This window comes from Plutella xylostella, chromosome 23 (assembly GCF_932276165.1).
Source record: "Plutella xylostella chromosome 23, ilPluXylo3.1, whole genome shotgun sequence".
NCBI classification, from domain to species: domain Eukaryota; kingdom Metazoa; phylum Arthropoda; class Insecta; order Lepidoptera; family Plutellidae; genus Plutella; species Plutella xylostella.
The window spans coordinates 1,716,155-1,740,826 of NC_064003.1; the positions used below are offsets into that span (position 1 = coordinate 1,716,155).

At 36.6% G+C, this 24,672-nt stretch overlaps 1 protein-coding gene across 1 annotated transcript; it reads left to right on the plus strand.

The window, feature by feature from the left end:
• The first annotated feature begins 1,868 nt into the window (after nt 1–1,868).
• LOC105398214 (monocarboxylate transporter 10) lies at nt 1,869–24,166 on the plus strand. Its single transcript, XM_048629365.1, has 9 exons — nt 1,869–2,157; nt 10,938–11,048; nt 13,580–13,705; nt 18,496–18,584; nt 19,263–19,378; nt 19,750–19,935; nt 20,259–21,275; nt 21,545–21,670; nt 23,945–24,166. Exons 2-9 carry the CDS (start codon nt 10,947–10,949, stop codon nt 24,100–24,102), a joined length of 1,920 nt encoding a protein of 639 aa, XP_048485322.1. The 5' UTR covers nt 1,869–2,157; nt 10,938–10,946; the 3' UTR covers nt 24,103–24,166.
• Nucleotides 24,167–24,672: the final 506 nt, after the last annotated feature.

The window sequence follows — 24,672 nt, forward strand, 5'->3', positions numbered from 1 at the left end:
CTTAGGTGAACTGAATTTAACCTCTATTTCTCGCGCCTGTAGTAAGTAATATAAGGTGTACATCTGTAGAAAAAATGAATGACGAGTTGTATCACCATCTAAATAAAATATATATATACTATAATAAATTTTAATAAAGATTTTTTCATTTTTTCATTTTCATCTTTAGGATGTGCACTTTAAACTGAAAATTCTGTATATGTGTAGACAGGGTATATAAATGTGGTGAGTAGGTACATTAATTCGTTGTTCGTCATTTTTCGTTCATAAGGAAAAAATAGTAGATAGATATGTTATGCTTTGGACAGTATTGACGAAAAATGCCCTTCCGGAAATTTAAACCGTATGAGGAAATAAATCACATTTGGCAAGCAATGTGAATAAGGTATATTCGTATTTATAACCAACTTATAAAGAGGCGAGAAACTTGCGTCGAGTTTGAATGGCGCTTTATGCGATTTTAAGACTGTAAATATTAAACACCCGTTGTTCAAATCAGAATTAGTTTTCGCCAAGGTTCAAAAGTAACAATTTGCAGTTGTTTTATCTAAACAAGTGCTCATGATTACAAGTATTTGTCAGCCACTTCCTGTCAGTGATGATAATGATCGGTTCGTCCTTGGAACTTTAACCAAGGGTGCTTCATATTACAGTTAATGTATACATTTATTTTATCGTTTACTAGATATTTTACTTAAGATAACAGTGGTATCGTAAAATAAATATTCATTTACCCCTAAATGCGCTGCGAACATTCTGACCGGCCGTTTTATAGAATATCTAATCCTGTTAAATTTAATATAGTAGGTAGGTACATGTACCTACCTAGGTCATTTGAGACATTTTAATCCAGTTTTAAGATACGGGATTAATTCTTTAATCCTCTCCGTGCGTAACTATCAAACAATTACTGAATGGTTTCACAAGTACCTATTATACCTTTATCTTAGTGTAAAGCCTAATGTCACATCACAATTTCAAAAATTATTTTAGCTACTTACCTAATTAATCTACGATTAAATCAACAGTACCGCTAACTACTAACAACTAAGCGCTATTTTTGTAAAGCTGATATTTACTAAGTTTACGTTCAACACCAATAAATGTCCACCAACAATGATGTAAACAGTATACTTAGCTACTTGTCTCGAGTATTAACTAGTATAAGTACTTATGTTTAGTTTTCACATTAGGTTAATTGCAAGTATAATTTGGTTGACTGATGGATAGATACGTAGTTAAGTTATGTTAATTTCATGAGTTTTCAAACATCATGTTGAGTTAACCGTCGACAGCTAGCTATATGTATAGATACCTACTACTATTTGAAGGTCATTTATTAATATAACAAACTCATAGAATACCATACGTACTTACACAAAATTTGGTCACTAAACCAAAAATGAAATTATACTTTCGTATATAAATTATCAAGTTGAACGCTGAAACTCTTGAAACTTACAAAGGTTTTTTGCTCTAGTAGCCCATTTATCTTTCAAAATGTTACTGTTTAGTAATAACAATACAAAACGACACTAAATTGAATAAATTCTTCGAAACGACAGTATAATGTAGAGCAGACCAGAGTTGTTGATAATAACCTCTGCATTTACGTTATTGCCCACGGTTAAAGCTTAGTTCAAATTAAGTTAACCGGCTAAACTCAGCCAGCATTCTGTATATGCCTATGTATGTGTAAGCTATGTGTGAAAATCAAATCACGCGAATTTCCTAGTTGCTAAAGCTCGTCTTTGGGCTTTCCGGGCGGAGGCGCCGGGGGCCCGCGCGGGCAATAATCGCACAAAACACCGACCGAATAACAACAATATATTATTTTTTTATCAAACCGTAGCGACGAGCCTTTAACATGGCGTCAGTGCCGGCGGCGATCAGTCCACTCGCAACCGGCGGCCCGACCGCGCGTCCTACTCACAACAAACAACACGATACTACTAAAACATTTATTTACTAAATAGTGCTCAGTGAAAAGGCTGTCGGACGTTCGAGCCCAAGTCTTGACGTGTCAAAAAGCGCGAGTGTTTTTGAATTTGGAACGCTGGAACTGGAGCCGGCGCCGGCTGTCAAAATTTGAATTTGTCAAGGTCTGTTCAGGAAACAGACTCCGGCGCAACGCTTCATTGATACCGGACTTTCAGGGTGAGTTCTACGTTCTACGACTATTCACAAAAAACGAATGCACTGCTGTGATATGACGGTGCGTCTAGTCAAGATCTCGGACCTATTTTTGGTTCACAGACACAGCAACTGTATTTTCGTCTGCATTCTCATGTTACCGCCTAATGAGAGCAGTAAAAGTTGAGACAATGCTGTTCAAATTTCTGCAACATGTCAGAGATGGCGGGAACTAGAGAGGCTTCTGTAGAATTATGTATTGTTCTGAGGATACGGTGGCTCACTTCCTACACTTTCAGTTAAAGAATGAATGTGCTGAAATTTACATTTGTTAAGCAGGTATTTTCGACAAAAGGGGTCAACATGTAAATTTATGTAGTTCAAATATTTTATGCATGTATTTCGAATAAGAAGATAAGCCATTCGTACCACAATACAAACACGGGTACCTACCTAAATCATACGATAACATTCAGCACTTACTAATATAAATAATATTTCATTATAATGTTGACTGAATACTTCATTTAAACTTTTGTTTCCTATTCTATCCACAAAGATTTAGCCATCTTGAAACCATGAATGGTAACTGAAATTCAGTTAGTAAGTACTGAAACTCACAAACCAAAAATCTCTAAAAGAATATTGGAACAAATGTTGGGCTCTAAAACCAGACTGAGGTAGTTTATATCCTTTACCTTTAATTTAATACCATTGATCAGGTACTTTGGAGACGTAAACTAGCATCTAGCTCACTAGACAGGGCACACGCATTATAAATTGTAAGTCCTATTTCAAGCGACACGTGGTGTGAGTTCGCGAAGCAAATAGCTTAACCGAGCTTGTCCAAACATCTAATGGGTTCGTTCACTGTACGCTTCGTTCAAGATTTTTCAAAGTTCTAGAAAAAACCTGCATAAGTATTATACTGTTATGTGTATATGTGTTAGTTACTCTGATCGTTCTAATTATCTTCTCCAATATCATTCGTAAATTTAACAAAAGAAGTCTGTTTTTTAGCTTTTATAAATTTAAGTTAAAGCTGGGTTTTATTACGTGTTAAAGGGTTCGAGATTTAGATAGTTAAGACATTATACAGATGGAAATCAATGAAAGAACGTAAACGTCGTCTGTATCTGAAGGATTATTTTGAAAAAAACGAGGTAGGTACGGTGGCCTGCGCCTAAAAGTATACAGGCGGAGTTTTTAAAATAGCGATCCCTGATGATGAAGGGACCAGCTACATCTGTTATAAATCCGGGGACGTGTTATGTGTGATGTGTGTATTAGTGGCGTTTATGTGGATGTGCTTGAGCAGCATGTGAGCTTGAGATCGCTATTTTAAAAACTCCGCCTGTATACTTTTAGGCGCAGGCCACCGTACCTAGAGTCGTAATTTAGGGGAAGCAGCTCTGAATCTAAGTTTTTCGTAAGCTTTAGAGTAAGTCCAATGTCCCATTATGTCAAATTATAAAATAATGTTTAGAATAACAAGTTGTGACATTCTCAATAAGTACCCATTTGCGACAACCAACACGAATAAATATTATGAAATTTGGTAAAAATCTAAAAAAAACTTCGGTAGACATGTTCTGTATATTTTGTTTACGACCTAAGAACTAGTTTTATAAAAATTAAACTCGTTTATAGAGTGCCGAGACCGGTGCTTTGATATGGCGTGCGACCTTTCAGTGATATGTCTCTATAAAGTTTATCAAAGTAGTATTGAAGATATTTTAAACACAAATAATTATATATTATGAAATACTCGTGTCACAGTGTTTGTAACAAAACCAATATTATAATTACAATGTTAAATTAATATAATTTTCCTATAATTTACACAACTACTTATCAATGGAAAAAAGGGAATTATTGTAGGCATACGATAATTAGAAGCATCATTGAGTTTTAAATGCTATACACATTATATATTACTTATTTTGAGTATTCTACCAATAAGTGCATTTAATTAAATTTCATTTGTGAACATTAAATCAGAAACATACATAAGTCACAAAAATGAGCCAGTGAGATAAGAAATGTCCTAAATTGATAAGTTGATCCCTTAAATCTTACAATTACAACATACTTAGGTAATTTATAAATACAGGCTGATTGCACAGGTAACATACATAGATATGAACAAAGTCAGTGATTTATGAATCATAAATAAATAAGTTTCCTAACAAGATTGCTAAAAACAAGGGCTTAACACACAGATAGAGAGAATAACAGAAGTTAACATTATTTTATTCTAATTGGTTTGGTTCAAATAAAGATTTATCACAGCCTATATTTACCCAATACCTACCTAAGCAAAAGTAAATCACAGTTTTTAAGCGGGCATACTTTTTGTGAAAGACTGATAATGGCAGAAAATGCTTTTAGCATTAAGTCCACCCTTTGTACTTTTATTTAAATATCAAATATCAATTTGTACAATAAAGAGTTAAATAAATAAATAATGATAAACGTTTGCTTCCGATTAGTTCCGATTGCGATATAAATATAAATGATAAAACGGACTCCTCACCGGTGCACCGAGTATTTTTGTAACTGATAGATATAGACTGAAACGATAAGGACTTATACGGAAACATGATTCATAAAACAAAAAATAATCAAATAAGTATGTATATGAATATGGGGATAGTAAACTATTACCTTACCGACCTATCCACGACAATAAGTATGGCTTGTAATTGAAAGCTCTATAAATGCAATATATTGTCATAATAATCATGCTGAAACTCTAGATTGTAATCCCAAGTGGCAATTAGAGGAATTGTGAGCCTTATTAGAAATGGATGCTAGAGATACTGTAGGATTTCTCAAAATGTTTTTCCGTAACAACGTTAAAAAAATCATAATCATACAACCTATACCCACCTACATACCGACTATTCAATATATGGCAATATACAATTATATATATTATACTTATCATTAAGTATCGTGTCGTAGAGATAGGATATGAGAGCTTTGTGAATGTCGATGCAATAAATATAGAGCCACAAACATTGCGCCGAAGTACAAAGAGGTTTTTTTTTATGTTTCGGTTAAAGCAAAGTCAACTAACTATGGGTTAACATTTGAATCCTTCCCGGAATTGTCAGAATGGGATGAAATATTTGTATTTTTTTCCATAGGCTTGCTTTATTTATGAATGGACGGTTTTTTTAATGGCGCCATAGGTTTTTTTATAGTTGTCCCCTTTTATGCGTATGGGAAAATAGTTCCCCATTGATTGGTGTACGTGACGAAAGACATGTTTCTAATTCACAAATAAGTGAAACCGAAAATAACTAAGTGCTTAAAGATATTGATACATAATTTTCATGTAGGGTTAACATAATGAACTGAGAAACGAAGACTTCATAACATTTTTACCATCTGTACAAATATTGTACACAATTTATGACGACAAGCAATAGGGTGTGTTCTTATTCTAGATGTATAAACAATAATAATTATTTTACCGTTTTAAAATGAACACCCATGATGTCACACCTTAATTATAAACTGCCGTGCCGTTTAAAAAAAATCTTAACTACTACTAACAACACTTAATGGTCAGCTTCATTCATTACACTCGGATTGGTCATTTATAAATTTTCCCCCTGTATATTAAACCCACATACCTACTTTGGCCTACTGCAGACACTAAAGTAAATAGGCAGTAGGTTAGGTACCTACAACAAGAGATCCAGACTAATTAATAAAATTATAAGGATAACGTATTGCACCCATTTCAAAAAATTGCACCATTATAAAGCTAACATTATCACTGATTGCCATAGCCTACTGTTTATCCCGGAATTCGCACGGGATTCCTTTAAAAGCGCCGCCAAACTCGAGCGAAATTGTAAGTAAATTATTAAATTGCGAGATGCATTTTAAGGGGCGTTCCTATCCTATATCGATGCACTTAAATGTGACGGTTCAGTCTCGCTTCATAACCATTTATGTGTCTCGAATAGTCCCTTGGTCTTCTGCAGTGGAAATTTACCAACCACATGTTAGGACGGGGCGACACTTTTTTGTTTTTAATGAAATGTAAATGAAGCCGCAACTTGATGTTAATTTGACTCATAAAATAACGCCGAATGTATTCGTGGGTTTTTATTTTCACTAAGTAATGAACCTTTGTCGATATAAGTATTGTACTTTTAAGAATTTATTTTTTTGAAATTGATAGACCATTGTTTCATGAAATAGGTAATTCTGCTACCTTACGTAAAATATCTTAGTAACAGTAAGTATCTATAATTTATCTTTGATTTTGTATGCTTTTAAACGGGATCTAAAGGTAAAAATTAATATACAATAAACGCATAGGTACCTACATATTACAATTAGATGAACTTTGTATCGCATCTCAGACCTTATATATAGTTCGACGTCGAGAGGAAAATATGAGTGTGATGGAAAGTTGCGGCAACCGCATTCCACAGTTTATAGCCGCAAGAAAATAACAGAGAAAATCGTATTAATGCCACACATTTAATAAATGAAGTTCCTAGGTATAGAATATTATCTTGGAATAGGTATACATAGGTTTGCGTAAAACTGAGTTGTAGGTAATTTAGGTTTGGTTAGTTGGGATAATGTTATGTTTTTATGAGATGGATGATCGTGGTCAGTACGTTATGTACCAAATTTTTACAGTGTGTACCTAGAAGACCTAGAGGTAGGTAAGGTATTCGATTGCAAAATATGCATCATACCAACTTAAAGAAATAAGATGCATGGGATACGTCATAAATAGAAAAAATATATACCTAGTTGAAATAATCGTGGTATTCGTGGTATACCTAAGTAGGTTATACTGCAAAATCCTGAAATCAACCAACACGAGTTAAACTTAAATATCCGGGATAATAGAGCTTAATAATAACACATGCGATGCGATACGTGGTCTTCCGGGCCTCTAGTACCTACGGGTTTCGCAATTTACGTAAACGAAAAAGGTTTGGTTTTCTTCTGTCACCTGCATACATTACCTATCAAAAGTTTCATGATAGTTTCCGCTAGAGGCGCCACTTTGTGTGCGAGAAAACTGAAACTTTTATAGTTTTCGACAAGCTATCAAACCATACTAGACGTACCGACAAATTGCTGACACAACTGAAAGCATCGAAGCTGAAACCTGCCTTGCACTAGTTTCAGAAGGACTCCATTGGAGTACTTCATACATGTATGTTGCAGGGCTTGCAAGCTTGTTGGCTTGATATAGGACGAAGATAAATAGAGAACAAAGAATAAAAGAGAGATACAGTAGGTATTGCCACGCTTTATATCGAAAATGTTTGATATCTGTAAGTAATATAGTACCTTATTGGGTGAAAGGGTTAGTTGAAGGATTTGTGAAGGAGTGAACCGATCCTACTTATTTTCATTTAAATATAATTCGTAACGTCTTAGTTATAGTGATACAACTATAGGTAATGGTATATAAGGGATATGGTCATATGTTGTCTAGAAATTTCTTAATCTAGAAATTACAAATAGTTAAATAAAACAAGGTGTTATATCAGATATCGTATCGTACGATCCCTGTAGAACCGGATTCTCTTGCGAGGAATGACATAGAACTTGAAAATTAACATACACCTGTATTATAAATATTAAGTAAGTATAATAAAGCTAATGTTTATACGAATATAGTTCAGTAAATTTAGCTATTCCGCATTCATTCGAGATATTGCGCAATATTATTTAATCAATATTATGTAAAACATATTTTTATACTATCTTTTAGGGGAGAAGATTCGTAGAAACTTATCAGTCTGTTTTGCATTGTAGGTTGCAAAGAATTTATACAGGTAGTCAATCGGCTGGCCACTTTGATACAAGCCATTAGGTAGTTATTATTTAAAATTACTTATGTCAAGTACGTTTCCCTTCAAGAAAGTGAGAGAGGTCCAATTTTTTTGTTACGATTCATTCGCATCTAAATATATAATAGTAGAATTTCCTTTAATTGAGTAGACTTTTTAGGTACCTACTAACCGACAATGTATCAAGGACAAGGGCATTTTATTACTGAAGATAAGAAAATCTTTACTTAATTTCACTGCACTCGATGCAATTTCACTTTTCTGTAGCACCATTCACACAAGACTTGTTAGGACAATAACGGAAGTGCGTACACATTAATCCGTCGAAATTCAAAGCGTAATGTGCATTTAATTTAAACTTATAGCCAGAGAAATGAGAACAGAGTCACAGAGATTTCTTTTGAACACTTCCCGTGACTTTTCAACAATTAGCGATTATAATTTTGATTGGTGTAGGGAGCTATATTACAGTTAGTAAGTAATCTTAATACCTAGTTTTAATTTTAAAACGTACAAGCAAGTACATGTTTTTTTATCAAATATATTATTAAGTGGCGTCAAGTGGCTTTACGTCGGCCTAAATAAATAATAGTTTTAAGTTGTAAATTGTTATTTATTATTAGTTATTTGTTTTTTATTAATTTATTTATTTATTACTTACTCCAGAAAAAAAAACTTTGTATAATTTCATGAGGTAGTAGTTAAACAATCAAATTATTGTAGAAATTAACATTAAGTATTTGTAAGGTAACCCCACTTTCAATGCATATGATTTATTTTTTTATAACAACATAAAAATTATAAGTCGTAAGTACCTATATTTGTCGGGAATCAACCACCAACAGATGTGGTTCAACAAACTATGTAGGCACATTGTAATAATGTGTTAAAGATAACACAGGCCATATAAAATTATACTTGATATACTTATTATATTTTTTGTTACCTACATTGTAAATTGCAATATTTATATATTATTATTATTGTTTTATATTATTATGTCCAGGAACTAGATATAATGTAAGTAATTATAGTTATCTAGGAACCAAGAAGTGAATTACGATTACTAATAAAATAGAGAAAATATCAAATGGAATAAATCAGTTCTAATCCTATAAAGACTAAAATAGCTCTTTGGGGTCAAGTATGAGATCTAACAAATAACCACCTATTTATACAATATTCAACCTATTTACAAACATAGGTACCCTTTCTCAATAAGATATAGCGCCAGAGTCAAGGGTCCCCCGCCATTATACCCTATCATACTGTGAGTATATATATTATCATATATTAAACAATAACAAGCGTTATCTTCACCCCACATGACTTATTTTCGCGGTAATCACGTCACTACCCCACGCAACTGCTAAGGTTAATTTTATCATTGAAGACATCGGCCGGCCGAATACCGACTACACTTTTACTTAACTATGTCCATGTGGAGACATAAATTGAATATGGATCTGTCGTATTATTTGTACAATTAATGAACCTTTTGAAATCATAGCTGCTTCTCTGTTGTATAAATTTAATAATACATTGTATGTAATTCATTCACGTTATTTGACTAAACTTTGACTACCTTTTTTTTAATTACACGTCGGGACTCGGGAGGTGGTTCAGAGTCGCACCCACAACACCTAGTTTCATGGCTATTATTGAGTATTATGTATTATGTATGGCGATTAGTTTGATAAAGAAAATGTTCTCTAGTTAATAAATACAGTTATACCGTGCCTTTTGAATTAGTATCAGTAGCTCTCTATTGTTTTATATATTTATATATATTTTTATGTAGGTAGTTTTTTTTATTTTGTCTATAGGATTTGTTTCTTAATTCTACACTGTTTACGATCAAACGTGTGTAAAATTCAGTAGTCACTAGAAAAATAATTAACAAATTAGCAATTTTCTCACTGGCAGCTTTCCAGATCTTGGGAGAAGCATCTAGAAAAATAATGCTATAAAAATAAAAAGTGTGGATATTTACAAAGCGTCCCACTATCACGGTGTTATCAGCACATTGCCGCTTGGAGGTGAAACGGTCACCGATCCGAATACATAATACTCAATAACTGTATTTATTAACTAGAGAACATTTTCTTTATCAAACTAATCGTCTTGCACTAGCTTAGGTTTTTTCCATTATAGTTTAAGATGGATAATCACGTTTCTTCGATAGGTAGGTAAATTTGACAAATTAAATGATGTTCAAAGATCATCGTTTATTAATCTACGTTTAATGATTGGATGATCGCATTTTAAACTCCTACGATGTATTACCTGCGTACTGCTATAAAACCCTGACATTGAAAATGATATTTCCTACCAGTTCTACAGACACTATATTTTACGATCAATACATATTAAAACAGATGCTAAATACGACTGCATTACAGCATAGGTAACTAACTTATATCACTTCGGAATTAATTAAAATATTAATTAGCGAATCTTTATCGTGATGATTATGTTATGGTGAGTCATACATTAAAACACATTACTATCCAAATGTGATACGCACGTGGCATATCATGACACAACGGTATGCGAAATAAAAATAAGTTAAAAACAAGGAGTCAGGTTTAAGCTGTATCATATTCATGATCTCAATTATTCCCAGTGGCACTCATGTAAATACTTGTTTATTTAAGTCTAGGTAGGTACTAAGTAGGTATATATCCTACATTAATTTGACTGAAATTATTTAAAAACCTACGACTCAAAATAACAATGTTTCGAGAAAGATGAGCATTTATAATGAATGCTTCACACACAAAATCAAAATCATCTACTTAGGTATAAGTACTTACTCTAAATGGTAATAACTGTGAAATCTATCATTTTGCCCATAGTAAAAAAAAACTAACTTACCACTATACGGCACAACGGCAGAAGCCCCAATCTCCTCTTCCTCCACAACACCTCCAATCTTCTCACAATCTCCTTCACTTGCAGGTGAACGCGATGGCGGTGGCGACTGACGAGCGTCCGCTGGAGACCCCCTCGTCTGACGAGAGCGGGCTCGGGAGGAGCACCCCTGATGAGTCCGAGCCAGAGGCAGCCCTGGTCAGTAAAAAATAGAATAATAATTTTATTATGTGTTTGGTCGGCGGCGTTGCACTTTTCTGCTAAAACTATATTTCCAAATAGTTTATTTAATGATTGTATTGTGTCCCACTGCTGGGCAAAGGTCTCACCCTATGTCTTACACCTATCCCTATCCATGGCCTCGATCCTCGTTCCAAAAGAGTAGGTACACTAGGTTTACCTTCTCATAATGATTCATCAGCGGCATAGATATAATGTATTTTTAAAGAACACCACAACACTCTGTTCTCGACCGTCCAAGCATTACGGATCAGCTGTCTTGAGGGAGTGCCATACAAAATATCGGCTGCACTGGTCGGAAGTTACAATATCACACAGCTTTGTTTGAATTTTGAATAGATCACTGACACAGGTCACATCACATCACGTTGCTATTATCCGGTCGAATCAGCATTAGAAGTTATCAAGGAATAATGAGGGTAGTTTTACAAATTGGTGACACAAAAAGTTTCATTAAGAAAACAATCTTGATCCACAGGGCATAGCTCAGAATAATAATGTCATCAGACATAAAACATATTTTTTGACAACTGTCCCTGACCATAGAGAAAAAATAAATTGTCCCTGACTTTGATCCATGTCATCGCAATCACCACGAAAATAAATAATTATCGATCGGACGAAAATCCAACAAAATGTTTAATCCAAAACTGTAAATCTCAACAATGTCTCCTAATTTACCGGGGAGACTTTGCTATGTTGCAACTCTTTGTTGACGTAGCAATAGTGACCGTTGTAGCCGTGCACACCGCCGTCGTTCTCAATAACAACTTCGGTCTCCTCGACAAAAACTCGAGCCTCCTCGACAAATCGGGCTTCCTCGACAAATCGGGCCTCCTCGACAAGTTGGGCCTCCGCGACTGGAGACGAAAAAATGGCGCTGGAGCCCAGACCGAACAGATTCATGTGAAGGCAGTCTCTGCCGGCTCCGAATCAATGCTCTGCGAATGTGGCTGCATGTGTGACGACGCTGCTTACTCCATGAAGACCCAACCCTCTATTACTTGGAGTGACGTCAACTAAACATGTCCGAAGAACTGTTCAGAAGACGTGAAGCCATACGCAACTTGACCAGACGCTTCGTAAAATCCTGCGTTCTCAGCTCTATATTTATCGCATTTGTAGAAATTGCCGCCTGCATTGTCTTCCTACTGTGAAGGATGGCTGTGAAGAAGCTTTGGAGTAAGAGAGGGAAGGTGTTAATGGCGGTCGCCAATGTGATTGCTGATGCTGTGGTCACCACCGTCATGTTTCTAGGCACTTATGTCCTGATGATGGTCGTCATAGGATGCTGATAAACCTATAGCAGCTTCAAAAATATCTCATACTTTCTGAAGTCGATTTGCTTAAATTTTTGCACCAAATGTAATCCAATAAAAAAGTATAACCAGCTTATGATATAACAATGTATTTCATTGATCACCGATTGTAGGTCATACTGTATCTAAGGGCATAGTGGAGATTCTAAGAAAGTAATCAGTTAATTGTGTAGAGACACATGGAGGTCGCGAGTCGAATAGACAAGGTTTGGAGAATGTTCTACGAAAACTATTAGGGACGGTCAATATTAGGGCACATATTATCAGACGTGCGTTTGCATTGTGTAATAGTGATAGTCATGACCGAATTGATTTTAAAGTGTATCTAGTGAACATAAAAGGGTTGAAGAAAAATGTTGTACCGAATCGAGTAGGTTCCTCTTCATTATGACTGAAGTCGAATATCGGATAAATTTACATTTCATTAATAAAACATTACGTAAGTAGCTGTCACCCGTAAAATTGTTAGCATAATGGTATCTTTTGTCTCAACGGGAACGAGTTAGGTGAAATATAGACAAAAGATTCTACGCTTGCATAATACCTAAGTAGGTAGGTACCTACTGTCGTAAAATTACAATGGACATTCGCAAAACAAAAAGCTTCCCAAATTGGGTAATTGACAATGAAAGGCAGGATGAAATATTCGATCGTAGACCAAAAATGTAATCTGAATAATTTTGTACTTCGTCATGCAGCCATGACAAGGTGTAAGGTACCTAGTTAGTTACCATACGGAATAAAATTGATGTAAAGAAATTGTACAATTTCTTGCAATATTTGCTACATCTATGCAATATTGTAGCTTTGATCATAAGTTCATTTAGATAGAGTACTTATATTTAAGGTTTAAAATACTTTATTTCTCATTAGAACATTATAAAAAACATTCACTCAAAATGAGAACTTAAGACCTAATATATAGACCCTTCCGTGAAAAAATTACTCGTATTAAGTAGAGCCACATTGCAACAAAAATTATTTTTATGCAGTACCTATGGTGAATTCTGCATTACGTGCAATTCCGTCGCTTCAGTCCAGATTCCTTCCTTTTCTACCTCGTCTCCTTCCTGTTCGATTTTCCTTTATGCCATGAAAAAATACCGAAGCGATGCTGTTATTATTCTAAGATTCCATACTTCCCTCCACTCTACTCTATGGTCTCCGCAGGTGGTGCCCCCGGACGGCGGGTGGGGCTGGGTGGTGGTGGCGGCCTCCTTCATGTGCAACGTGCTGGTCGACGGCATCATCATGACGGGAGGGCTGCTGCTGCCGGCCATACAGAAGGAGTTTAATGTGAGTATTCTATTATTTGCAAGGATATTGGTGTATGAGCATCGCCGAGCAACGTATCAACTGATAACATATAATTCACAATGTCAGTAATCTTACGTGAATCTTACCCCTCGTTCACACTTGTCGAACACCGCTTTACACAATTATTATAAAATGGTAGTCCGAGAAAAACCAGGCCCGACATCGGGCAAGTGGGAACTTTATTCGAAACTTATTTTCAAAACAAGCAAACAAACAAAAAAATGTGCTGTTTCTTATTGTAGTTAGTGTAATTCATCCTTATATTCCTAAACGAAATCTTTATTAGTTTCGGGTCAATCTTAACATGATCCCACGAACGTGATTGACATTTTGCCACCGTCCTATTGATAACACACGGTTTAGTTTAAAGTAAGACGTAGATTTCTGATCGTAACCAGTTTTGTTCAATCATTATCTCTTCTTAAACGATTACAAACTGAATTTGCTTATTGTAGTGAAAAAAAATAGATAAATAAATCACAGCCTTATGTAACAGAAGATGAGATCTGTTATTAATGATTCAGCATGATAATAGTTTTCCTTATAAAATAATTGACCTTACTTTATCTCTGCATTTTGTAGGTTGGTATCGATATTATGTAGTAGGTGCAAAATAAAGAAAAACACATATAATATTATTAAGCTGTTGCCATAAACATTACATTTTAGTGTTGGGATGGTGAGCAATCTATTGACATTTATCTCGGCAAGTTTGGAGGAGTGTTTCCATGTAAACTGGCTCAGTGCGTCACAAGCCGCGCCTCTTTACGACCAAAATAAACTAGATATATTTTGATTCAATCTCCTTGTCATTAATTAAATACCTACGTGATTGGTATAAAATGTAACTAAATGTTGCGGCTAAGACGAATAATCTGTCTCATATTATAAAGGTACTTAGTTAAGTATTTTATTTAATGTTGAATATAACTAAATCCTAACTAATATTATAAATGCGAAAGTAACTGTGTCTGTCAGTCTGTCTGTCTGTCTGTCTGTCTGTTACTCTTTCACGCCGAAACTACTGGACGGATTTGAATGAAATTTGGTACACATATGGTCTAGAACCTGAGAAAGAACATAGGCTACTTTTTATCCCGGAATTCCCACGGGAAAACTTTTTAAGGCGAAGCGAAGCTCGCGGGAACAGCTAGTACATAATATTCTGACTATTCCGAAACGAATCTCTTCAAACTAAGGAGTCTAGGTATAGAAATAATGAAGTCGTTATTTAAATTTAAAATCCATACAAATATTAGTTATGTGTGTTCGTAAGTAGGTGTACTTTTCAATACGCAGCGTTCAAAAAAGTGTGGAACCTAAATAATATTTACTAAAGTAAAGATAGAGATTCATGAAAACTTGATGACCAGTATGACCACTAACCCCACTTATGGGTAACTTTATCGTTACGTTATCCCGGGTTTCTCACAACATCAATGATTTGACGAAAAAGTTTTAATAATGCGTGTTGTTAAGTTGTGAATCGTTATTTCTCCTATTTAGCCAATGCCACAATGAGTATTATTATCCTTACTAAGAAATACTATTTTCCTTCCTTAATCAGAACTGTAGGTTTAAGTATTCTTGTCACCACACCCATCAGCTGATCACTATGGAGTTGATGAGTAGTAACATTTATTTTAAATACTTTATATGTTACTTTCTGTAATATTTTGTAGCTTTCAGAAAGCATTCCCAAAGTCACTGTCCTGCTAATCTTACATCCATAACGAACTACTCAAAAGAGTTATTTTAAAAATATCTGAACGGATTATTAAGCAACTCAGAACGGCAGTCAATCTTTGATTGAACGATATGTAGAGATTTCCGCCAGGCAACGACTATGCCGAATGTATTCTTAATTTGAGAATCGATCCTCGGAACCCGTACAATACCGCATACATTAGTCTTGTATCGAATGGTTCAGCGAAATTGCAACTTGTAATATCTCTCTTGAAGCACAGCAATAGGACTCTACAGTAGAGATATTCTAATGACATGCATTGCATTGCATACAGAAGACAAGAGATTAAAATAATGAAGGTAAATTTATATCAACCTGTAAACAGTTTTGGGATAGTACATTTTATTTGTTAGGTATATGTATATTGTTCTAAGTTTCAGTAACAACCGATATTCGGTACAGTTCATACATTATACATTTTGAACTATTTAGACAGCGACAGATAGATAACAAAATTAATGGTTTCACCCTTTCAGTCGATGTAGAATTATAAAACGATGTGGTCGCTCGATCCTAGCCAAATTTAACAAAATATCCGTATGCTTGCCAAAGGTTTATGATTTTTAGTAAATAATTAATATGTTAATTCATGTTCCTATGCACTTTAAATCTCTGTGCTGTGCCAGAGGGCATCGCCTCCTCGTGACCTCGAGACGAACTTGCAATTTCGATCACTTTTATTGTATTTTGGGGTCTACCGTTGCCTTAGAGATAACCTTAAGTTAGTCGGCAAGTAAAATGTCGAATTTGTGATCGCTGAAACTAGTTTTTTCTTCTTTGTTGATTGCAAATTATTGTGAAATCTATATCTGAATCTGATTTGCATAAATGAATATTTTTCCAATTTTATTGTTTTGTTGTTTTATTATTTATATAGTTATCAGATTTTAATAGATACTAATGTTGGAGGTAGCAACAGTGCAGTGCCTCAAACACCAAATAATACCATTGTAAAAACTTTCAAGGCGAATGAAATAGGAATGTAGACAAACAAAATGCACTATTTATAGAGCATTATGTTACCTACTTAACTATGTTTTTGTTTTGCTGTAATCCCCACATAATAGTAAGCCGTCTTAAGCAGTCATCATAACATAACTTAAAACGTAAACAACAATGATGGACGATGGCTCCACCGCGCCGGTACTCTCGACATTCACGAGCTTCGCAATAATCGCAATAGTAAACAGCATTTGCATCGCAAACCTGAACCTGAGGGTCAGGAACTCAGGAATGCCGACACGTGACGAAACTTACAACACGTGACGTCAGAGATGTGACGATTATACGCACTTCCTGTAATTACCCTCGCCTTGCTCTGGTCTTACCACCCTTGCAAGGATGTCGAGACGGAATTTTGTGATACGTCCCAGAAAATGTAACGTAAGGTAGTTATAGTTATGTAAGTACGAGCATAATAATTCAAATGTTATTTAAAATCGTAATCAAATTATAAGTAATGTCATCCTAACTATAATATTATAAATGCGAAAGTAACTGTCTGTCTGTCTGTTACTCTTTCACGCCAAAACTACTGAACGGATTTGAATGAAATTTGGTATAGGTGCATACGGTCTAGACCCCGGGAAAGAACATAGGCTACTGTTTTTATCCCGGAATTCCCACAGGAAAACTTTTTAAGGCGAAGCGAAGCGCGCGGGAACAGCTAGTTTGAAAATAAATTTAAAAAGGACAAAGAGTTAGACGATTGAACTAAGTAAGTAGAGTTTATGGCGCAGTAGGTAACTAGGTAGGCAATGGGCTTTATCCCTAATGTGCTAACTAATAGGTACATAACTAATGCTATGTAATATCTAATTATTTACATCTTCTCCATCGAATGAGACGCAGATGGAAACAATAACAAGCGTTTTGCATACAAATCTACCGAAGGAATAGTTACGATTACATTTAAATATTAATTAACTTTGCCGTAAAACCATTGAATATTGAACACAACAGGAATCACTGAATACTTTTACATTTAGATTACTTTCAAAGAAATCATTGTACCAAGCAAAACCCAATTTTTTTATCAATCATTTAAGTAAGACCTATCATAAATGGTTAGTTAAGTATTTCAGGAATTGACAAAAATCCATACTTATTGTACGTATAAGGATCCGAAATAATTAATGAAATACAGTGTAAGTAAGTACCTATGTAGGTTTTAATGTTCACTACACAGACCAGACGTTAACTAGACAGCAGAAGAGCAAATTCCAACAGTGGTCATTAGGTCCCGTTAGGACAACAAACCACACCTAGACTGCATCTAGCTAGCCTAGGAATCTACAGCTCAAAGATAACAAGACAAGACCACACACGGTGCACTGTTTAGGTCGATATTAGGTGCATGTAGGTACCCTGTGTACAATGTTAGCATTGTTCTATGAATGTGTCCTGAATACAGGCAGAAAAAGGTCGAACGGCTAATACATAAGTGGAATACGGAATAGGATAAGGGCCTGGCTCAATTATTATATCGTCCTAGATATTGTTCTATCTATAGTATCTGATTAAAGCCAAAATTCTATTCTGGCAGTTATTTATTTACTTGTATTTCTATAAAGTCTTCATGTAACAACTAGGTATGTCGTAAAAAAAAAACACTTGTGATGATTTTGCGTTTAAAACCCTACCTACAATAATAATTTATTACATACGTCAGTAGCATTAATACGCACCAAAAACTTAGTTGAAATAAACGTTGTAAAACAAGGCCAGTGGCACATGCGACAAAAAAAACATGACTACAATCGAATAAGAATTCTGACCACTTGACTGCGTATTGGTAAATCCGGCACCTTTACAAGGAAGGAACTATTGTAAAGACCTTGTTAGTTCACGAGAAAACGATTTTGTGACAGTAATAAGTAATTACAATTAGGTACTTACTACCTACCTACAGATACTGACATGACTTGGTACCTTCACATACTTGGTCCCACGTTGATGCATGCATCAATAGTGCCATGGCACTAAGTACCAAAGTAATAGAGGTTATTTTCGTTTGTTTCAGGCGACTCAGGGGGAAGTGGCGTATGTGAATTCTCTGCTAGCCGGCTTCTATCTTCTAGCGGGACCTTTTGTGTCAGCTTTAGCGAACAAGTGAGTGGAAAATTATGATTTCAGCACAATTTCTTTCACACTGTCCTTTAATCTCAATCCATGCCTATTCTGCAGTAATAAATAAACCAACTAGGTACTGCTACCCATCTGCTAGTAGGTATATATTATTAAGTGACTTGTTTTAATTTTGTAGTAATAGTGTTGTTTTCTTTTTGCACACCTTATAATAAAATTTTCTTGCACCTCCTGTGGGTTGATTGGTAGAAAATGCTTGTAGCATTAAGTTCACCCTTTGTACACTTATTTTTTATATTTGTGCAATAAAGGATTAAATAAAATAATAAATAAATAATATATAAAAAAAAAAAAAAAAAAAACACGCACTCACGCCTTGTACTAATGTACTCCCTTGCGGGGTAGGCAGAGGTGCATTGCTGCACCCTCTTTTCGCCAGAGTGTTATGTTAGTCCCAATGTAATAGGGGGCGGGCCTATTGCCATTTTACGGGCACATCCAAGACCCGAGAACAAATATCTGTGTTTAATTAAACAAATATCTGCCCCAGCCGGGAATCGAACCCGGGACCATCGGCTCAGTAGTCAGGGTCACTAACCACTACGCCATTCGGTCGTCTATAATATATCGTAAATAATATATCAAAGGAGAAAATCTGATCTGCAAAGAAAATATAATAATTGAAACTTCCTTTGTTTGCAGATACGGGTTCCGAGTGGTGACGATAATCGGTAGCATAATCGGCAGCGCGGCTTTCGCCATTTCCTACTTCGCAACCAGCGTGGAGTACCTCTACCTCAGCTACGGCATTCTTGGAGGTAAGTCTGGAGTCATACTTGCTGAAATCCTGAAATTATTCTAAATCAACCGTATATGTACTATACCTATAGGTCCAATTTACGACCGCGAACCAAGCACCACACCACAAGTGATCTCGTCTGTCTCGGTTCTATGGACATAATTATTTTCGAAGCTGATATACCTATTAGACTTTACACAACTTCAGGACTTCCAGGATACTACAGGAGCTGTAACAGTCTGCACGTTACTAAGCGGCAGGGTTGATGGAGCCACGCTTGCCAAAACGAATTAAACTTTTATTTATTATAAGCCCCTGAGTCACCCCCTTTCGGCCCACCCTTACCTTACACCAGTTTAGCAGTACCCTAAAATTCAATTACCTCCCCAGGCATCGGTTTCTGCATGATCTACATGCCAGCGGTGCTGACCGTGGGGTTCTACTTCGAGCGGTGGCGCGCTCTAGCGACCGGCGTGGCGCTGTGCGGCTCCGGAGTAGGCACCTTCGCCTTCGCGCCCTTCACCCAGTACCTGGTGGACGCTCTGGGATGGAGGATGACTATACTGGCTCATGCTGGTAAGTTGTTCTACTGGTTATAATTCTTCTTGTTAAACAATACAGTTATACTTATAGACGAGGGTTTGTTCAGTGGCACTCAACAGACTTGCCTGGAGTACGCCGGAGGCATATCATTGACAGGGCGTAATACGTCATATTTCCACCCTACTTGGCAACGTGGCAGTCCATTTCGAGAATCTTTCTGTCTCAACTCGCTGTTGCTCTTTGGGCTTACATTGAATGTTAACCATAATTATTATCAGGCTTACATAACCCCTGTACATAAGCCCCTTCTGTACCCCAACATGAATACTAGCCTAAACATATCAATTTCTGTGCAGGAATCATGCTATTCTGCATAGTCTGCGGCTCCATGTTCCGTCCCATCAAGCCGACCCGCGTGACGAGCGCGGACCAGGCGGAAGAAGAGGACACGGCGCGGCGGCACGAGGAGGCCGTCGAGAAGCTCAACTCCATGCTCAAACTACACAGCAAACTGGACTCAGGCATCTCCATGCCGTCAGAACGGTTCACCAACCGCGTCAGCCCACACACCTGGATGGGAGTCCCTAACAACACTACATATCCCACCGCAGCAGAGATCTTCAAAGGCAGCAACAGCGGTCTAAGCCGGCGGTCTTCTGCTAACGCGAATGCGATTAAGAATGCTCTAGCCAAACCTACGTTCATTACCGTGCCGGTAGCGGAGAAAGATGAACAGGAAGACTCGAATAACAGCATTGATAACACGGAGCCTTTGATTAGTGCGACAACAACTGCTCGCATTCAGAGACGAGAGTCGCGCCCGCGTCGGTCACACTTAGACTTAGTGGCAAGACCTCTGTACAGAGATGATATCTTCTTCGGAGCCAGTTTGAACCGTCTACCTCAGTACACGTCACGAACGTCCCTCGGATACCACATGATGGTGACCCACGTGCCTACCCAGGAAGACACGGAAGAAGAGAAGTCTTGCCGAATGTGTCCGCAGGCCGTGAAGCGAGCGCTGGCAACCATGTTAGACGTTAGCTTGTTCAAATCGCCGACGTTCATTATTCTGGCTCTTAGCGGGTTCTTTACGATGTTGGGCTTTTTCGTTCCGTTCCTATACGTCAAAGCGCGAGCTGAAGAGAACAACATCGAGACTGGTACGAGCATGATGCTGGTGTCTTGTATCGGTATCGCGAACATCGTGGGTCGTATCGCGTGCGGGCTGGTGTCGTCGGTGCCGAAGATATCTCCGCTGTGGTTGAACAACATTGCTCTGACGGCCGGCGGTATAGCCACGATGCTGAGCGGGAAGTGCTTCCATGTTGTCTTCCAGTTCGCGTACTGCTGTGTGTTCGGATTGGCTATCGGTGAGTTGTCCTTTATAATGTTATTTGGCTTAATGAGCTTTTGTACCACACATGTATAAGTACCGGATTTAGCCAAATTTGGCTAACGGGATAGCTCATCCTTTATTTTTCTTTACATATTTACCAATTACCACTTTTGAGCCCATTTTAGGTACTATCCAAAGGTAAATAAATAAGTCCCTAATTTAGCCAAAAGCTATCCAGAAACGACATCCGTCCCCAAATCTAGAAGATCAATCAAGTGTAACTAATTCGCTCTTTAATTCCAGCATGCTTCGCGTCCCTACGATCCATCCTGGTGGTGGAATACCTGGGTCTGGAGCAGCTCACCAACTGCTTCGGCCTCTTCCTCCTCTTCCAAGGCGCGGGGGCATTGCTCGGCGCACCCGTCGCAGGTAAAAACAAACACATAACAACTCAAAAATAACCCACGAGTTATTTCATTGCATCATCTTGGTTGGCGCCGCCATCTCATTTAGATTAGGAGCAACAGTTGGCATCGTGACAACGCTTGTTTAGATGACCTGCATTTGAGGAATGGCAACACGCATTCTTTCTCGTAATAGGTGCGCTTAATTATGACATGTCAGTTAAATAGCCGCGTAGTTTAAACCAGGGTGTCCACTCTGAAAATTTCCCTGACCAGAGTGCAAAATAAAAACCCAACTTAAGTAATTTGAAGACGAAAGCCTGAAGTTTTGCTTTCATTTCTTTGACAATTATTGAAATATCGACTGCGTAAAATATTTATACTGAAAGGACGTGATTCAGAAAAGGTCATTCTAAACAAAATTTTAACTCGTAAAAAGGAGGAGGTTCACTATTTTTTATGTATGTTCACTGATTACTCCGCCATTTAGGGACCGATTTTGATATATATATCTCTAGATCTTTTTCCTACCCTAAGGTCCCACCCCTGAGTTCATTACATAAATATATATATAAATATATATATATTTATATATATATATATATATATATATATATATAGGTATATTTACGTTCTAAATTTTATTAGAATCGGTTAAAATGAAAATAAAACCCAATTTTTTACTCTTTTTCCTACCCTAAGGTCCCACCCCTGAGTTCATTACATAAATATATATACATTCATTACATATATATATATATATATATATTTATGTAATGAACTCAGGGGTGGGACCTTAGGGTAGGAAAAAGAGTAAAAAATTGGGTTTTATTTTCATTTTAACCGATTCTAATAAAAATTAGAACGTAAATATACCTACTTCTCAAAAAAATATTATGATGATGACCTGGAGCTGATCTGATGATGGAAACGGAAAGCAGTCATGGAAACTCATCAACGGTATAACAACTACCTCATGCCTAAAGGCTTGAATGATTCGTATTTACACTAGTAGGACTTATTGGTATCATTTTGCATCTTACATTAATTGATTGTCAATTATTGCAAATATACTAAAAACAATAAAATTATAATTTCATGTTTACACCAATTAGTTCTATGTGACAGTACCTAAGCAGGTACGATGACAATGTGCTTAAATGTGAAGAAAATAATATTTCGCCATAAACGTGTACGTAGTATTAAGTTGGTTTAGATAAATACTTAAAAAGACATACAAAATTGGAAAAGCCCGCATTCACTGGTTTTTATTGTATAAAAGACCAGTTTTAACTGTTTGAAGCTCACTTTATGGTTGATCTAGTAGGTTTTAAAAGTATGTGTTCCCGAAAACCATGATTTTGTTCAGAAAATGTGTGAGGAAGGAAGTAGGCAGACACAAACTTTTTCTTTTTAGTATAAAACTTGTACCAGGGTTATTAGTAATCTAATTACTTGTCTGTCACTAGGACATCGAAACCGAAAACAAAAAAAAAGTACCTATTTGTTTGTGCGATTGCATTAAAATTTCACACTAAGTAGGTGCCGCGACGAGACAGCACTTCTGCAGGGATGCGGTCGCGCCACACGACGCAAGACGACGATAGTCTTAAAACGTTGTTTAGAATGGCGAGCTGAGTCACCTTTTGCAACAACCTACTACATATTGGACATCATTATACCATTCAAACCTCCGAACTGAGACAGAGTCTACTCGTAGCTAATCTTTTAAAATTGTTACCACATATTTTTGCATCTTAGTCATATTTTATTAAATCAACATACTGTATGTAGTAGTATGGATCAGTAAGAAATATTTGAAAACTAAACGAGATTTTATTTTATGCTTTATGAATTTCACGTCTAAAATAATAACATCAAATACTAATATTTTTACAAAAATATGCTTGAATAGTATTTTTTCCCTGACTTTCCAGGTGGCCCATCAATTTCACTGACTTTCCCTGACCACCTTGAGCTTCCCTGACTTTCCAGATAGTGGACACCCTGTTAAACACTCTAAACTCCAACCCACCTGCGAAGCGTGGAGTTTATGGCAACCTCCAGCCGAGTCAACAGGAGGAAGGAGACCTATGTCCTGCAGTAGAGTTAATATCATTATGTTACATACTATAAGATGCCAACTGTATCAAATAATCTAAAGAAAGCTATCAGCTAATCATCTAAGAATCACTTACCCTGACGCATTTTCAAAAATATTTATCTTATACATACCTCACCTACCTTCCATCTGTAGATACGTTAAAGTTTTCAAAATTAACATAAAATTCTTTTCCAGGCTACCTCATGGACGTGACTGGCAGCTACGACATTTCCTTCTACGTGTCGGGCGGCTTCCTCCTGTTCTCCGCTCTCATGAACTACCCCGTCGACTACATCAGCCGCTGGGAGAAGACTCGCAACAAGCTCAATACAAAGACTACCCCTAAAGTGTGAACACGGCAATATGCATTGAAGACAAACCAATTCGGGATAGCCTCCAGAATAGGTCTAGGAGGCGCTGGCCAGAAAATAAGGAAGGTTGACTCAGTGACGCAGGAATCTCAGTCTGTCCTAGTTTTTATACACCCCTAGGGAATATTATGAAGCGAAGGCCTAGCACGGGATCCAAGACGCGCACGCCAAGACGTGACAAAAGTTTTGGGTCGCGCTCACTCACATAGCGCGGCAAAAACTTTTTCCACGTCTTGACGTATACGACTTGTGCCCTGTGCTAGGCTAGCAGAGCTTATCGTCTCGAAATGCCCTCGAATATGAAATTATTAGAAACATTCCTTGTACCCCTTTAGTTTCTTTGATAAAACTGCCAAACAATGTTGCCTGTGCAATATTCGTAAGTCAATAACTGCATTTAATATAGGTTAGGTTTTTAAGTACAAAGACTTGGTTAGTTGTATCGAAATTGCAGTTTTGTCAAAGCGAGCGATTGTATCACATGATCTGAAGCCAAAATTAATGATAAAATTTTACTGTGCCTTAGTTTCTTGATAAATTATGGTGCATTAA

Bases quoted from the DNA above. Each gene is read 5' to 3' on its own strand.
- LOC105398214 (XM_048629365.1), top strand. From the start codon at position 10,947: ATGGCGGTGGCGACTGACGAGCGTCCGCTGGAGACCCCCTCGTCTGAC. The intron at 13,706-18,495 runs GTGAGTATTCTA...CGTTTGTTTCAG, and splicing joins CCATACAGAAGGAGTTTAAT to GCGACTCAGGGGGAAGTGGC. The intron at 19,379-19,749 runs GTAAGTCTGGAG...TTACCTCCCCAG, and splicing joins CAGCTACGGCATTCTTGGAG to GCATCGGTTTCTGCATGATC.